The 18,969-nt window shown below is 39.3% G+C and overlaps 1 protein-coding gene across 1 annotated transcript in view; it reads right to left on the reverse strand.

The window, feature by feature from the left end:
* SMC6 (Structural maintenance of chromosomes 6) overlaps window positions 1–18,969 on the reverse strand; it is a gene marked incomplete at its 3' end in the record, with an annotated part of 143,130 nt that overhangs the window by 75,985 nt on the left and 48,176 nt on the right. Inside the window, 1 exon segment of the mRNA XM_070094300.1 lies at window positions 14,281–14,382. Within this exon segment, the coding sequence (XP_069950401.1) occupies window positions 14,281–14,382 (102 nt within the window).

Here is an 18,969-nt window from a genome sequence, read left to right on the forward strand (position 1 = left end):
ATCTGAAAACACTCACTTCTTCCATACTCCTCCTCCCCAATTTGATATCCAATTTTTCTTTATCTAAATCATTTGATACCCTCATCACCTTACTCTTTTCTATGTTCACTTTCAACTTTCTACCTTTACACACATTCTCAAACTCATCCACTAACCTTTGCAATTTTTCTTTAGAATCTCCCATAAGCACAGTATCATCAGCAAAAAGTAACTGTGTCAATTCCCATTATGAATTTGATTCCCCATAATTTAATCCCACCCGTCTCCCGAACACCCTAGCATTTACTTCTTTTACAACCCCATCTATAAATATATTAAACAACCATGGTGACATTACACATCCCTGTCTAAGACCTACTTTTACCGGGAAGTATTCTCCCTCTCTTCTACACACCCTAACCTGAGCCTCACTATCCTCATAAAAGCTCTTTACAGCATTTAGTAACTTACCACCTATTCCATATACTTGCAACATCTGCCACATTGCTCCTCTATCCACTCTATCATATGCCTTTTCTAAATCCATAAATGCAATAAAAACTTCCCTACCTTTATCTAAATACTGTTCACATATATGCTTCAATGTAAACACTTGATCTACACATCCCCTACCCACTCTGAAGCGTCCTTCCTCGTCCGCAATTCTACATTCTGTCTTACCTCTAATTCTTTCAATTATAACCCTACCGTATACTTTTCATGGTATACTCAGTAAACTTATTCCTCTATAATTTTTACAATCTCTTTTGTCCCCTTTCCCTTTATATAAAGGGACTATACATGCTCTCCGCCAATCCCTAGATACCTTCCCCTCTTTCATACATTTATTAAACAAAAGTACCAACCACTCCAACACTATATCCCCCCCTGCTTTTAACATTTCTGTCATGATCCCATCAGTTCCAGCTGCTTTACCCCTTTCATTCTACGTAATGCCTCACGTACCTCCACCACACTTACATTCTGCTCTTCTTCACTCCTAAAAGATGGTATACCTCCCTGGCCAGTGCATGAAATTACCGTCTCCCTTTCTTCCTTAACATTTAAAAGTTCCTCAAAATATTCTCGACATCTACCTAATACCTCCCTCTCCCCATCTACTAACTCCCCTACTCTGTTTTTAACTGACAAATCCATACTTTCCCTAGGCTTTCTTAACTTGTTTAACTCACTCCAAAATTTTTTCTTATTTTCATTAAAATTTCTTGACAGTGCCTCTCCCACTCTTTCATCTGCTCTCCTTTTGCACTCTCTCACCACTCTCTTCACCTTTCTTTTACTCTCCATATACTCTGCTCTTCTTATAACACTTCTGCTTTGTAAAAACCTCTCGTAAGCTACCTTTTTCTCTTATCACACCCTTTACTTCATCATTCCACCAATCACTCCTCTTTCCTCCTGCCCCCACCCTCCTATAACCACAAACTTCTGCCCCACATTCCAATACTGCATTTTTAAAACTATTCCAACCCTCTTCAACCCCCCCACTACTCATCTTTGCACTAGCCCACCTTTCTGCCAATAGTCGCTTATATCTCGCCCGAACTTCCTCCTCCCTTAGTTTATACACTTTCACCTCCCTCTTACTTGTTGTTGCCACCTTCCTCTTTTCCCATCTACCTCTTACTCTAACTGTAGCTACAACTAAATAATGATCCGATATATCAGTTGCCCCTCTATAAACATGTACATCCTGGAGCCTACCCATCAACCTTTTATCCACCAATACATAATCTAACAAACTACTTTCATTACGTGCTACATCATACCTTGTATATTTATTTATCCTCTTTTTCATACAATATGTGTTACTTATTACCAAATTTCTTTCTACACATAGCTCAATTAAAGGCTCCCCATTTACATTTACCCCTGGCACCCCAAATTTACCTACTACTCCCTCCCTAACATTTTTACCCACTTTAGCATTGAAATCCCCAACCACCATTACTCTCACACTTGATTCAAAACTCCCCACGCATTCACTCAACATTTCCCATATATATATATACGTATATATATATATATATTTATAAATATTATATATATATATTTATAATTATATATATATATTTATAATTATATATATATATATATATATATATATATATATATATATATATATATATATATATATATATATATATATATATATATATATATATATATATATATATATATATATATATATATATATATATATATATATATATATATATATATATATATATATATATATATATATATAGGGATAGGGGGGCAATGTTGCAGGTGTATGGTGTAGGAGGTAGGTTACTGAAAGCAGTGAAGAGTTTTTACGAGGATAGTGAGGCTCAAGTTAGAGTATGTAGGAAAGAGGGAAATTATTTCCCAGTAAAAGTAGGCCTTAGACAAGGATGTGTGATGTCACCGTGGTTGTTTAATATATTTATAGATGGGGTTGTAAGAGAAGTAAATGCGAGGGTCTTGGCAAGAGGCGTGGAGTTAAAAGATAAAGAATCACACATAAAGTGGGAGTTGTCACAGTTGCTCTTTGCTGATGACACTGTGCTCTTGGGAGATTCTGAAGAGAAGTTGCAGAGATTGGTGGATGAATTTGGTAGGGTGTGCAAAAGAAGAAAATTAAAGGTGAATACAGGAAAGAGTAAGGTTATGAGGATAACAAAAAGATTAGGTGATGAAAGATTGAATATCAGATTGGAGGGAGAGAGTATGGAGGAGGTGAATGTATTCAGATATTTGAGAGTGGACGTGTCAGCGGATGGGTCTATGAAAGATGAGGTGAATCATAGAATTGATGAGGGGAAAAGGGTGAGTGGTGCACTTGGGAGTCTGTGGAGACAAAGAACTTTGTCCTTGGAGGCAAAGAGGGGAATGTATGAGAAAATAGTTTTACCAATGCTCTTATATGGGTGTGAAGCATGGGTGATGAATGTTGCAGCAAGGAGAAGGCTGGAGGCAGTGGAGATGTCATGTCTGAGGGCAATGTGTGGTGTGAATATAATGCAGAGAATTCGTAGTTTGGAAGTTAGGAGGAGGTGCGGGATTACCAAAACTGTTGTCCAGAGGGCTGAGGAAGGGTTGTTGAGGTGGCTCGGACATGTAGAGAGAATGGAGCGAAACAGAATGACTTCAAGAGTGTTTCAGTCTGTAGTGGAAGGAAGGCTGGGTAGGGGTCGGCCTAGGAAAGGTTGGAGGGAGGGGGTAAAGGAGGTTTTGTGTGCGAGGGGCTTGGACTTCCAGCAGGCATGCGTGAGCGTGTTTGATAGGAGTGAATGGAGACAAATGGTTTTTAATACTTGACGTGCTGTTGGAGTGTGAGCAAAGTAACATTTATGAAGGGGTTCAGGGAAACCGGCAGGCCGGACTTGAGTCCTGGAGATGGGAAGTACAGTGCCTGCACTCTGAAGGAGGGGTGTTAATGTTGCAGTTTAAAAACTGTAGTGTAAAGCACCCTTCTGGCAAGACAGTGATGGAGTGAATGATGGTGAAAGTTTTTCTTTTTCGGGCCACCCTGCCTTGGTGGGAATCGGCCAGTGTGATAATAATGAATAAAATAATAATAATAATAATAATAATAATATCTTTATTTACTACACATACAAGGTATACAGGCCTAGCTGACATCAGTGACATACTACTGTATAGAAAGCCGCTTGTTATGCTGAGTATTTCAAGAAAATTAGGTCAGTGTCCCAGGATAACACCCACACTAGTTGACTAACACCCAGGTGCCCATTTACTGATGGGTAAACATAGACAACAGGTGTAAAGAAACACACTTAATGTTTCTGCCCTGGCTGGGAATCGAATATTTACCAAAAATAATATATGGCTAACCCAAGCCAGGTACTAGAAATAAGCCACGTTGACTTTTTTGGGGTTATCATAGGTTCTCTACACATATGCTGCTATGTGTGATAATCTATAGAGAGAAAATAACTTTTTTGTTTCATGTTTATGGTGGAGTACGAGTGTATATCATAGTTAGCCCTGTGCTATACTCCGTTTTCTCGAATATAAGCCACCAAGACAAGGATAGGAGAATGGCATTTGTTTACCATAACCTCTTCATAACTCTGTCGAACTGCTTGGTGTTATGCCAAATATTATTCATTCTGGAGTATTTAACATGTTTTATGTTATTTATATTGTTTCTTATGTCATATTAGATCAATTGTGATAGGCAAATAAGTTGTAGTGTTGATATTAGCATAATAATAAAGCATATTCTCCTACTTCATGAGACTAAGCTCATGACAACCGACAGTGGCTTCAAAGCCACCTTATCTTTAATGGATAATGTACTGTGTAGGTGCTTTACATAATGAGAAGCATTTCTTTTATTCATTGGAACCATAGCTAGGGCTAAAAGCAAGGAAGTTAAAACAATAAATGGAGAAAAAGAAATTGGAATGACTTATGCAGCAAGTAGCGCCACCAAATGGTAGCAGCAGGGTGGTGTGGCGACCCTGGAAATTTGAAATTATGCTAGCCAAAATTAGTGCCGAGTAACTGAAGGAACCGAATAACTGATTGCCGGATTTGTGAGGGAGGACTGTACACACAAACTGAAGAAGACATGTACAATTACATGACACTTGCCTTTATTGAAGATCTGGTGATGATTAATGGGATGGGAGGAGGGGAGAGTGTGGATGGTGTTAATGTTTAGAAGGGGAATCCCTTTCCATTAGTACTTAGAGGTGTCAAGACCTTTTCCAGGGTTACTTCCCTTCTTCTTTTAATGCCACTAGGACCAGCTGGAGAGTCACTGGACCTCTGTCGCACAACATATCTGGCCACAGAGCTCTGTACCTCCCGTTCCTTTAAGATTTGTCTAAAATGGGCCATAACATTGTCATTGTAATAGTCACCAGCACAGATTGCAATAGCTGTGTTAGGGTGATTTTCATCCATAAAGGTTTGTAGTTCAACCCACTTTGCACACATTTCCTTAATCTTTGAAGTAGGCACAATGGATTCCACAACTGGCATAGGCCTCTCAGGGTTAGCCCCAAACCCTTCAAAATCTTTCTTAATTTCCATACTAATTCTCACCCTTTTTATCACAGGGTTCGCACTAGAAGCTTTCTTGGGGCCCATGGTGACTTATTTTGCAGGTGCAATCACTAAAAACGCTGTGATAATATGAAATGTTCCTATTATATGTTTGGATGCGACTGCAGTGGCTGGCTTGTAAACAATGGCACCCACGGGACAAGTGAGGCGCGCTCAGGCCACACGTGGACATGTCTCGAACGGAACGAATCACGTTGGGCGAGTTTTTTAGCACTAGCCGAGGCAAAATTTTTGCGTTAAAATGTATCGCTAGGCAGATTTAATGTTATGCGATGCGTTCATTAGGCAAGGGTCCACTGTATATATATATACGTATATATACCATACAGTAGGGCCCCGCTTTACAGCGTTTCGCTTTACGGCGTTCCACTAATACAGTCATTTCAAATCATGACAAACTCACTATACGGCTCCCCCCACCTGACTTTCTAATGCGGTCACCGCGCCTCACCCTGTTTGTTTACATTCTTTCTGAGATCTGTAAGCACTAAGTCTCTCCATTATGTCTGGAAACTCCAAAATTTCAAGTGTTTTTAAAAGTTATTTCATATTTTATATATACTCTGATAATTATACTTATGTATACCTGTACCTAACACAAATAACCCGCACATAAAAGAGAGAAGCTTACGACGACGTTTCGGTCCAATTTGGACCATTTACAAAGTCACACTAACCAGAAGTGGAGCAGGACGGCTATATATAGGCAGGAAGAGGTGGTGGTGGTATTAGTAGTAGTAGTAGTACAAGAATAGTACATATATAATACCGACATGATGAAATTAAGACACATGCGCAACACCCAGGCATCCCCATCGTAGACGTTTCACCATCCAGCCAGCCACTGGATGGCGAAACGTCCACAACAAAGACACCCAGATGCCACACACGTGTACTACTACTACCACCACCACCTCTTCCTGCCTATATATAGCCATCCTGCTCCACTTCTGGTTAGTGTGACTTTGTAAATGGTCCAAGTCAGACCTAAACGTCGTCGTAAGCTTCTCTCTTTGATGTGCGGGTTATTTGTGTATCGTTCCAGTCACGGTATTGTGCCTTTTTTGTTATTTATACCTGTACCTAAATAAACTTACACACTGTGCTGGCATGCAGGTACACATTAAAATCAGGAAGAGTGTCTTATATCTCGAGACGTCATATTAGTAATGACAATAATACTCACCGAGTCTCATTTAAATGTCATATATTACGTTAATATACACATTTTCATTAATCCATCTATGATATTTTTTCAAAATTATATAATAAACACAATGCATAACATATAAAGATGATAAATACATGCCACAGTAGAATAAATATAAATATGAGATGTGGTAGCCAGATGACTTCCACAAATGACGCCATATTTGAAATAATAATAATAATCATCACCGAGTCTCATTAAATGTCGTATATTACGTTAATATACACATTTTCATTAATCCATCCATGATATTTTTTTCAAAATTATATAATAAACACGATACATAACATATAAAGATGATAAATACACCCCACAATAGAATAAACAAACATAAATATGAGATGATGTAGCCAGATAACTTGTACAAGTGACGGCAACAATAACATTTTCTCTAGTCTAACATAAGAGAAAATGTGTTACTGTGTAACACATTTTCTCTTATGCTAGTATGTAAGTCATATGTAAGTTAGTTTATTCAGGTATACACAAATACAGTTACATAGATTATCATACATAACATATGTGTAGAGAACCTAGGATAACCCAAAAAAGTCAGAGTGACTTATTTCCAATGCCTTCACTCAGAGTGTCATTTCTTCTAAAAATGGTGTTACATGAGAATGGGAGTGCTCTTCTTTATTTATTCTACCGTATCAATGTAGAGACAACTTGTACACAATGTAACTTGTACACAAATCAGACGTGTACACTTTGTTTACAAAACTTATGTTTAGTTTTAAGTAATAATTACTATGTACTATTATCTTATCTAATTTTAATTAGTTACTATGTATTAGGATTAGTTTGCCCAAAATGCCTCGGCATGATAGTGGCTATCTTTGTACTTAGCAAATCAAAATTGTAATTACACATTGTAACCTTTACCAAGAAATAAAATTATTATTATTATTATTATTATTATTATTATTATTTTTGTTTGCATAACTCCACACCTGTCCTCTCTCGTGTACTCATTCTCTCTCTCTCTCTCATTTATTCGTCTTATCTCGTTTACTCACCCCTGACCCTACATTAAGACTACAAATATTTTAAGGTAAGTAATGAGTGAACTGTATATGCATTTTATCACTCTGGGATGCTTAAATATCATAGAATAGTATGTGTGGGTGGGTTGGCCTGGTATGGTAGCCCGGCTGACTACCATACATACCACACTTGATTTCTTACAATAAATACTACTCATCTCACCCTAGATTAAGACTACAAATATTTTATGGTAAGTAATGAGTAAACTGTATATGCATTTTATCGCTCTGGGATGCTTAAATGTAAAAGAATATTATGTGCAGGTGGGGTGGCCTGGTATGGTAGCCCGGCTGACTACCATACACACCACACTTGATTTCTTACAATAAATACTACTTGTCTCACCCTAGATTAAGATTACAAATATTTTAAGGTAAGTAATGAGTGCACTATGTGTGTATTGTACTTTTTTATTTTTTTTTTTTTTGATGCCAAGTTCTATTGCTAACTTAATATATGTTAGTGTGAACTTGTTATCTAGCATTTGTATTAATTTATAAGGCGAAAAAGAGAGTGTTCCGCTTTATGGCTGTAGCCTGGAACCTAACCTGCCTGGAAGGGGATTCCCCTTCAAACAGTAACTAATGCAATCTGTTGCCTCTTCCAGTCTTCTATACACTAAGAAGAATCGCCAATAAAGGTTAGTGTTATGCTGTTAATGTTTCATTCATCATGTCCCATTGTATTGTTTATGTACTACATCTATATTTCATGTAAAAAAAATTTTTGTTTTAATACTTCTGGGTGTCAGGAATGGATTAATTGTATTTACATTACTACTTATGGGGAAAATTGATTCGAAAATCGTCTATTTCGATAATTGTTGCACTTCCAGGAACGGATTAACGAAGATAAACGAGGGACCACTGTACCTCTAACTCTCTGTTTAATAACTCTCCTCTCCTATTTTTAACAAATCCATTCGTTCCCTAGGTTTTCTCAACTTATTAATCTCACTCCAAAACTTTTTCCTATTCTCAACAAAATTTTTTTATAACATCTCACCCACTCCCTCATTTGCTCTCTTTTTTTTTTTACATTGCTTCACCACTCTCACAACCTCTCTTTCTCTCCATATAGTCCTCCCTCCTTGCATCACTTCTACTTTGTAAGAACCTCTCTTGTGCTAGCTTTTTCTCTCTTACTACTCTCTTTACATCATTCCACCAATCGATCTTCTTTCCTCCCACACCCACTTTCCTGTAACCACAAACTTCTGCTGAACACTATATTCTTAAACTTACCCCATACATCTTCTACTCCATTGTATTGCTGGGTAAAACCTTCACAAACGCACGTGTAATGTGAAATGAACGTGTATGACCAGCAACTGGACAGGAATCATTAAGGGTTCCATTGAACACCCACCAACCGTTCACTCTCAGTTTGTTTACATTTTCCTTATCTATCTCATTTACGATGGCGTCTAAGGGTAGTTGTGATAAAAAGAGGAGTCATAAACTTTTTTTTTTTTCAACAAGTCGGCCGTCTCCCACCGAGGCAGGGTGACCCAAAAAAGAAAGAAAATCCCCAAAAAGAAAATGCTTTCATCATCATTCAACACTTTCACCACACACACACATAATCACTGTTTTTGCAGATGTGCTCAGAATACAACAGTTTAGAAGCATATACGTATAAAGATACACAACATATCCCTCCAAACTGCCAATATCCCAAACCCCTCCTTTAAAGTGCAGGCATTGTACTTCCTATTTCCAGGACTCAAGTCCGACTATACGAAAATAACTGGTTTCCCTGAATCCCTTCACTAAATATTACCCTGCTCACACTCCAACAGATCATCAGGTCCCAAGTACCATTCGTCTCCATTCACTCCTATCTAACACGCTCACGCACGCTTGCTGGAAGTCCAAGCCCCTTGCCCACAAAACCTCCTTTACCCCCTCTCTCCAACCCTTTCGAGGACGACCCCTACCTCGCCTTGCTTCCCCTATAGATTTATATGCTTTCCATGTCATTCTACTTTGATCCATTCTCTCTAAATGACCAAACCACCTCAACAACCCCTCTTCTGCCCTCTGACTAATACTTTTATTAACTCCACACCTTTTCCTAATTTCCACACTCCGAATTTTCTGCATAATATTTACACCACACATTGCCCTTAGACAGGACATCTCCACTGCCTCCAACCGTCTCCTCGCTGCTACATTTACCACCCAAGCTTCACACCCATATAAGAGTGTTGGTACTACTATACAGTACTTTCATACATTCCCTTCTTTGCCTCCATAGATAACGTTTTTTGACTCCACATATACCTCAATGCACCACTCACCTTTTTTCCCTCATCAATTCTATGATTAACCTCATCCTTCATAAATCCATCCGCCGACACGTCAACTCCCAAGTATCTGAAAACATTCACTTCTTCCATACTCCTCCTCTCCAATTTGATATCCAATTTTTCTTTATCTAAATCATTTGATACCCTCATCACTTTACTCTTTTCTATGTTCACTTTCAACTTTCTACCTTTACACACATTCCCAAACTCATCCACTAACCTTTGCAATTTTTCTTTAAAATCTCCAACAAGCACAGTATCATCAGCAAAAAGTAACTGTGTTAATTCCCATTTTGAATTTGATTCCCCATAATTTAATCCCACCCCTCTCCCGAACACCCTAGCATTTACTTCTTCTACAACCACATCTATAAATATATTAAACAAACAACCATGGTGACATTACACATCCCTGTCTAAGACCTACTTTTACTGGGAAGTAGTCTCCCTCTCTTCTACACACGCTAACCTGAGCCTCACTATCCTCATAAAAACTCTTTACAGCATTTAGTAACTTACCACCTATTCCATATACTTGCAACATCTGCCACATTGCTCCTCTATCCACTATCATATGCCTTTTCTAAATCCATAAATGCAATAAAAACTTCCCTACCTTTATGTAAATACTGTTCACACATAAGCTTCAATGTAAACACTTGAGTCATAAACCTCTTACTTTAAATGCCAAGTTAGAAATTATTAAACTCAGTGAACAAGGAACAGTAGGGCCCCACTTTACAGCATCTCGCTAATACGGACATTTCAAATTATAACCAAAACTCACTGTACAGCTCCCCATTTTTCAAATACGGCCACCGTGCCCCACCTGGTTTGTTTACACATTCAGTGAGCACGACTCTCCACTATGTTTGGAAACTTTCCAAAATTTCAAGTGTTTTAAAGTTATTTCACATACAGTGGACCCACGCCTAACGAACGCATCACATAACGTTAAATCCGCCTAGCGATACACTTTAACGCAAAAATTTTCCCTCGGCTAGCGCTAAAAAACTCGCTCAACGCGATTCGTTCGAGACATGTCCACGTGCGGCCTGAGCCCGCCTCGCTTGTTCCGTGGGTGCAAGTGTTCACAAGCGAGCCACTGCGGTCGCTTCCAAGCATACAATCGGAACATTTCATATTATCACAGTCTTTTTAGCGATTGCACCTGCAAAATAAGTGACCATGGGCCCCAAGAAAGCTTCTAGTGCCAACCCTACAGCAAAAAGGGTGAGAATTACTATGGATACGAAGAAAGAGATCATTGCTAAGTATGAAAGTGGAGTGCGTGTGTCTGAGCTGGCCAGGTTGTACACAAAACCCCAATCAACCATCGCTACTATTGTGGCCAAGAAAACGGCAATCAAGGAAGCTGTTCTTGCCAAAGGTGCAACTTTGTTTTTGAAACAGAGATCGCAAGTGATAGAAGATGTTGAGAGACTGTTATTGGTGTGGATAAATGAAAAACAGATAGCAGGAGACAGCATCTCTCAAGCGATCATATGTGAAAAGGCTAGGAAGTTGCACGACGATTTAATTAGAAAAATGCCTGCAACTAGTGATGATGTGAGTGAATTTAAGGCCAGCAAAGGTTGGTTTGAGAGATTTAAGAATCGTAGTGGCATACATAGTGTGATAAGGCATGGTGAGGCTGCCAGTTCGGACCACAAAGCGGCTGAAAAATATGTGCAAGAATTCAAGGAGTACATAGACAGTAAAGGACTGAAACCTGAACGAGTGTTTAATTGTGACGAAACAGACCTGTTTTGTAAGAAAATGCAAAGCAGGACCTACATTACTCAGGAGGAAAAGGCACTTCCAGGACATAAGCCTATGAAAGACAGGCTTACTCTGTTGATGTGTGCTAATGCTAGTGGTGATTGCAAAGTGAAGCCTTTATTGGTGTATCACTCTGAAACTCCCAGAGTGTTCAGGAAAAACAATGTCCTCAAGGCTAATTTGTGTGTGCTGTGGAGGGCAAACAGTAAGGCATAGGTCACTAGGGATTTTTCTATGACTGGTTACACCATGCATTTGCCCCCACTGTGAAAAATTAACTAATTGAAAAGAAATTAGACCTTAAGTGCCTCCTGGTATTAGACAATGCTCCTGGTCATCCTTCAGACGTGGCAGAGTGACTTTCTGCGGAAATTAGCTTCATTAAGGTCAAGTTTTTGCTTCCTAATACCACTCCTCTCCTGTAGCCCATAGACCAGCAGGTCATTTCCAACTTCAAGAAACTACACAAAAGCTATGTTTGAAAGGTGCTTTGTAGTGACCTCAGAAACTCAATTGACTAAGAGAGTTTTGGAGAGATCACTTTAGCATCCTCAATTGTGTAAACATTATAGGTAAGGCTTGGAAGGAAGTGACCAAGAGGACCTTGAACTCTGCTTGGAAGAAACTGTGGCCAGAATGTGTAGACAAAAGGGATTTTGAAGGGTTTGAGGCTAACCCTGGGAATCCTATGCCAGTTGAGGAATCCATTGTGGCATTGGGGAAGTCCTTGGGGTTGGAGGTTAGTGGGGAGGATGTGGAAGAGTTGGTGGAGGAGGACAATGGCAAACTAACCACTGATGAGCTGCTGGATCATCTTCAACAGCAAAAGGCCAGACCTGAGGAAACTGCTCCAGAGGAGGGGATAGAGAAATTGAAGAAGTTGCCTACTTCACAGATTAAGGAAATGTGTGCAATGTGGCTTAAAGTGCAAACCTTTTTTGATGAAAATCACCCTCACACAGCTATTGCAAGCTGTGCTGGTGACTATTACACTGAAAATGTTGTGAAACACTTTAGGAATGTCATAAAGGAATGGGAGGTACAGGCCTCTATGGACAGATATGTTGTGCAACAGAGGTCCAGTGACTCTCAAGCTGGTCCTAGTGGCATTAAAAGAAGGGAAGTAACCCCGGAAAAGGACTTGCCACCTCAAGTCCTAATGGAAGGGGATTCCCCTTCCAAACATTAACTCCCCTCCTCCCATCCCATCAATCATCACCAGATCTTCAATAAAGGTAAGTGTCATGGAACTGTGCATGCCTTCTTCAGTTTGTGTGTATTAAAATTAATATTTCATGTGGTAAAAAATTTTTTTGGTTCATACCTTGGGGTGTCAGGAATGGATTAATTTGATTTCCATTATTTCTTATGGGGAAAATTAATTCGGCTAACAATAATTTCGCCTAACGTTGAGCTCTCAGGAATGGATTAATATCGTTAGGCAAGGGTCCACTGTATTATACATACGCTGATAATTACATGTATACTTACACGAAACTGTACTGACACAACTTGCACACTGTGCTGGGGTGCAGGCACACCTTGCCCCCTTCCATTAAATTTAAAGCTGAATGGGAATCTAATTCCTTGCTTCCTTTCCTCTATGTCCATGTCCACCACTCAGATACAGGTTTCACCTTTTCCATATACCGCAAGCCTATGCACAGTGGCATGTACATTCACTACTTTTCTTATCATGCTTCCTCTGTCAAGAAAAGTGTTATCTTCCTCTTTCTCCGTGCTCTCCGCATCAGTGATCCTCAGTTTCTTGAATCAGAAATTTCCACTTCATAATTCATTTTCCAGTCTTGGCTCCCTTCCCATTTCATACACTCTGCCTTCTCACATGCTAAATGGAATTTCTTCTCTCTCAAACTCTCTACCCTGGGAGCTCTCCTGTCCTCTGCCTTCCCTATATTTCTGGTCTTTCTAATCTCAACAACTCTCTCCGTTCCTTAGACATCAAACTTACTTTCTGCCAGACTAACACTGCACTAATCTAGTTCATACCTCTCCTCCCTCTACAGATGCTCCTGGTGTCTACTCTATTTTTTGTTCTTCCTGTCCTCTTCAGTACTTTGAAGAAACTGGCTGATCTCTTTCTAACAGACTCATTGAGCACAAAAATAGCGTTAGGCTTGCCAACACCAACAATGCTCTTTTCTGTCATGTCAGAGATCACAGTCATCCTATTGACTGGTCTTCTGCTAAAACTGTCTACCCTACTTCCAACTTTTACAGTCACCATCTGGTTGAATCCTCCCTTATACACAACTTTCCTTGTATGAATCTTAGTCCTGGTTTGTCTCTGTAGATGCCTTTTAAATGTTACCATTTATAACAAAAAAAAAAAAAAAAAATCGCTTTATGGAGGTTTCTGCTTTACAGCAGTAGCCTGAACCTAACCTGCTGTATAAGCAGTGCCCTCCTGTGCTTCCACAAATTAAATACACGATCCGCTGACACTAATTAATCAACCAAGGTATGGTTAACAAACCAAACTACCTAAGTAATTTTAATTCTTGAATCTAATTAGCTCTAACCATTTTATGAACTGGGCTTTTTGGCCATTCCATTAGCTGTGAAATACAGATTTCAAACTAACCTAGTAACGTAAATAACTACTGAAGCCAGAAACAAGAAGTGCTATTGATCCATGATTTATGTACACTACCCAAATGCCTTTAATTTTTCTTTCAAGCTCTCCATCCAGCTGAAAGAGGGTGAAGTATTGAGACAAGTGTGGAAAGAAGACACCACAGATAAGCTAGTCTAGTACATAAGAACTTACAATTCACCCTATCTCTTCTCCTAACAGCAAATGAGACTGATTCATCATCAAACTTACTTGCACAAAGTTGATATTTGGAGAAAATGTGAAGTTCAAATGGTCATGACACATAAAGTTCTTGACTGTTACCCATTGTAAAATTCCAGCAGCAGAATCTTCCTGAAAAAAAAAAAAAAATCTAAATGTATATAAAGTACATATATATACTGTACATGGTAGGTAGTAGGCAGGGAGGTACCACCATACTCTTAAGTGAGTGTAAAACGGAATTCTGTACGTACATGTATTTGCTTTACATGATGGTAGGATTGCTAGGGTCTTTTTTCTGTCTCATATACAGTGGACCCCCGCATAACGATCACCTCCGAATGCGACCAATTATGTAAGTGTATTTATGTAAGTGCGTTTGTACGTGTATGTTTGGGGGTCTGAAATGGACTAATCTACTTCACAATATTCCTCATGGGAATAAATTCGGTCAGTACTGGCACCTGAACATACTTCTGGAGTGAAAAAATATCGTTAACCGGGGGTCCACTGTACATGCAATTTTTCAGGAATGTCTTGCTACTTCTAATTACACTTAGGTCACACTACACATGCATATACACATTTATGTATACACAAGGGATGTATTGGATGAGAAAATTTAGATATCCACAGATGTGGATTTGTATGAGGATGTCTCACTTATTTTGCGGGTGTGGATATCTGCTTACAGTAAAATGCAGATGTGGATGTGAATTGTGGCTGTCACATTTTGACATCCTCATGGATGTGGATAGTCATCAAACACCAGATTTTGTTTTTTTATCATATGGCAATGGATTCCTCAACTGGCATAGGATTCCCAGGGTTAGCCTCAAACCCTTCAAAATCCCTTTTGTCTACACATTCTGGCCACAGTTTTTTCCAAGCAGAGTTCAAGGTCCTCTTAGTCACTCCCTCCCAAGCCTTACCTATAAGGTTTACACAACTGAGGATAGTAAAGTGATCCTTCCAAAACTCTTTTAGAGTCAATAGTGTGTCTGTGGTCACTTCAAAGCACCTTTCAAACATAGCTTTTGTGTACAGTTTCTTGAAGTTGGAAATGACCTGCTGGTCCATGGGCTGCAGGAGAGGAGTGGTATTAAGAGGCAAAAACTTGACCTTAATGAAGCGCATGTCCCCAGAAAGTCACTCTGCCAAGTCTGTAGGATGACCAGGGGCATTGTCTAATACCAGGAGGCACTAAGGTCTAATTTCTTTTCAATTAGGTAATTTTTCACATTGGGGGCAAATGCATGGTGTAACCAGTCATAGAAAAAGTCCCTAGTGGCCCATGCCTTACTGTTTGCCCTCCACAGCACACACAAATTAGCCTTGAGGATATTCTTTTGCCTTAACGCTCTGGGAGTTTCTGAGTGATACACCAATAAAGGCTTCACTCTGCAATCACCACTAGCATGGTACACATCAGAAGAGTAAGCCTGTCTTTCATAGGCTTATGTCCTGGGAGTGCCTTTTAACCCTGAGTAATGTAGGTCCTGCTTGGCAATTTCTTCCAAAACAGGCCTGTTTCATCACAATTAAACACTTGTTCAGGTTTCAAGTCTTCACTATGTACTCCTTGAATTCTTTCACATATTTTTCAGCTGCTTTTTGGTCCAAACTGGCAGCCTCACCATGCTTAATCATACTATGTATGCCACTACGATTCTTAAATCTTTCAAACCAACCTTTGCTGGCCTTAAATTCACTCACATCACCACTAGTTGTAGGCAATTTCTTTACCAAATCGTCATGCAACTGCCTAGCCTTTTCACAAATGATCGCTTGAGAGATGCTATCTCCTGCTATCTGTTTTTCATTTATCCACACCAATAACAGTCTCTCAGCATCTTCTAACACTTGCGGTCGCTGTTTCGTAATCACAGCTGTACCTTTTGCAACAACAGCTTCCTTGATTGCCATTTTCCTGGTCACTATAGTAGAGATGGTTGATTGGGGTTCTGTAGAAACCTGGCCAGCTCCGACACTTGCGCTCCACTTTCATACTTTGCAATTATCTCTTTCTTCATTTCAATAGTCATTAGCACCCTTTTTCTCGAAGGGTTGGCACTAGAAGCTTTCTTGGGGCCCATGGTGACTTATTTTGCAGAAACAAGCACCAAAAACACTGTGATAATATGGAATGTACCGAATATATCCTTAGATACGAGCACACTGGCTGGCTTGTAAACACTGGCACACACGGGGCAGTTCGGGCCACATGTGGACACGTCTCAGACGAATTGCATATACCGGGTTTTTTAACGGGAACCGAGGCAAAATTTTTGAGTTAAAATGTATCAAACACCGGATTTATCGGATACCGATGGCATCATGAACCGGGGGTCCACTGTAAATGCTAGGGTGTTGGGGAGAGGGGTGGGATTAAATTAAGGGGAATCAAATACAAAATGGGAGTTGACACAGTTACCGTTTGCTGATGATACTATGCTTTTGGGGGATTCTAAAGAAAAAATGCAAAAGTTAGTGGACAAGTTGGGAGTGTGTGTAAAGGTAGAAAGTTGAAAGTGAATATAGATAAGAGTAAAGTGATGAAGGTATCAAACAATTTAGATAAAGAAAATTTGGATATCACATTGGAGGGAGGGAGTATAAAAGAAGTGAATGTTTCCAGATATTTGGGAGTTGACTTGCCAGCAGATGGGTTTATGAAGGATGAAGTAAACCATAGAAATGATGAAGGAAAAAAGTCGAGTGAAATGTTGAGGTATCTGTGGAGACAAAGAATGTTATCCGTGGAGACAAAGAAGGGAATGTACAAGAATATAGTGGTACCAACAATTGTATGGGTGTGAAACATGGGTTGTAAATGCTGCAGCGAGGCGGCGGTTGGAGGCAATGGAGATGTTGTGTCTAAGGGCAATGTGTGGCGTAAATATTATGCAGAGAATTCGTAGTGTGGAAATTAGGAGGTGTGGAGTTACTAAAAGTATTAGCCAGAGGGCTGAAGAGGGACTGTTGACGTGGTTTGGTCGTTTAGAGAGAATGCAACAAAGGAGAATGACTTGGAGAATGTATAAATCTGTTGGGGAAGGACGGTGGGGTAGGGGTCATTCCCAAAAAGGTTGGAGGGAGGGGGAAAAGTAGGATTTGTAGGTGAGGGGCTCGGATTTCCATCAAGTGTGCGCGAGCGTGTTAGACAGGAGAGAATGAAGACGAATGGTTTCTGGGACCTGACAAGCTGTTGGAGCATGAACAGGGTAATATTTTGTGAAGGGATTCAGGGAAACCGGTTAGCCGGACATGAATCCTGGAAATGGGAAGTACAGCGCCTGCACTTTAAAGAAGGGGTTTAGGATATTGGCAGTTTGGAGGGACATATAAACTGTCATATCTGAGCGCCTCTGCAAAGACAGTGATTATGTACAAGTGATGGTGAAAGTGCTGAATGATGATGAATGTTTCTTTTTGCGTTTTTTTCTTTTGTGTCACCCTGCCTCAGGAAACGGCCAACGTGTTAATAAAAAAAAAAAACTTTGAAATAACATGTACAGTAGAGCCCCACTTTACAGCATTTCGCCTTATGCAGTTCCGTTAATACAACGATTTCAAGTTATGATCAAAATTTGCTATACAGCAAGCGGTCTTTCAAATACGCCGTGCCCCACCTGTAAAGCTAGAATTTAGGAGTATGTATATATACATCAAAAACGGTGGCTCGTAAGACGTATATATACGACCAAAACAGTCAAAGGGTTAAGGACGGAAAAAGAAATTTTCAGCGCACTCTCAAGAAAAAATAGAAAAATTATGGAAATTGAGTTATTCATATAGAAAAATAGCTTAACTCTTTGGCAACACAATGGTACAAGAATCAATGTTCTAAGACATTTCTACAAGAAATTATAGTCATTTATATCAGGTATGGTAACGACGATGTAGGTGGGGCGTCTGTTCTCAACCCATGTATTTTTTGGAATTTTTTCCTTGTTTTTATCGCTTTTTCTTTGCATTATTCTCTCTAATATAATAATTGATTATTTGGCATCATATAAGAGTAGGTGGAGCTTATCAGTAGAGTGCCAGCCAATCGGGAGCCATCTGAGAACACTCGGCAGTATTCCCCCTCCAGATGGTGCCAGGTGAAATCACTTCATTATTACGCTTATATCAGCTTATATATCGACTATACGGCTTATTTATCTATCAGAATTGATCTAATATGATATAATAAACACTATAAATAACAAACAAACATGTTATATACTCTAGACTGAATAAAATAGGCCATAATATGGCGAGAGTCCACCAGCAATATTTCGATATGAGTTACTCCTCGTTTCCTTGTTGTATTGTTTGGTCTGTGAGCGATAGAAAACGGTATTTTGAAAAGGATAACTGCACTAGAACATCAGTTTACTTAGAAAATCACTGAAACAAACGCGATTTTCGCGAAAAAATTTTTTTTTGAGACTGCGGGCCGGCCGGCGTTCCAGGCCTATATCTCGGAAGTAACTTTTTCACTTATTTTGCTTACCTACACCATTATTAATGATTGTATTGAAATGATTTTCACAGACAATATAAAACAAAGTGTGTTTGACTAGTTGGTGCTTCTTTTTTTTGGAATATATCAAATATTTTTGATTTTGTGGGAGGTAAAAGGCAGATTTTTAGGCGAATGCCAAAAAGTCTACCAAATGTATTTTTTTTTTCCATGATAATAAGATATATTAGATGAAACATGTGCATCAA

The sequence above is a fragment of the Cherax quadricarinatus genome, chromosome 45, assembly GCF_038502225.1.
Source record: "Cherax quadricarinatus isolate ZL_2023a chromosome 45, ASM3850222v1, whole genome shotgun sequence".
Taxonomy (NCBI): Eukaryota; Metazoa; Arthropoda; class Malacostraca; order Decapoda; family Parastacidae; genus Cherax; species Cherax quadricarinatus.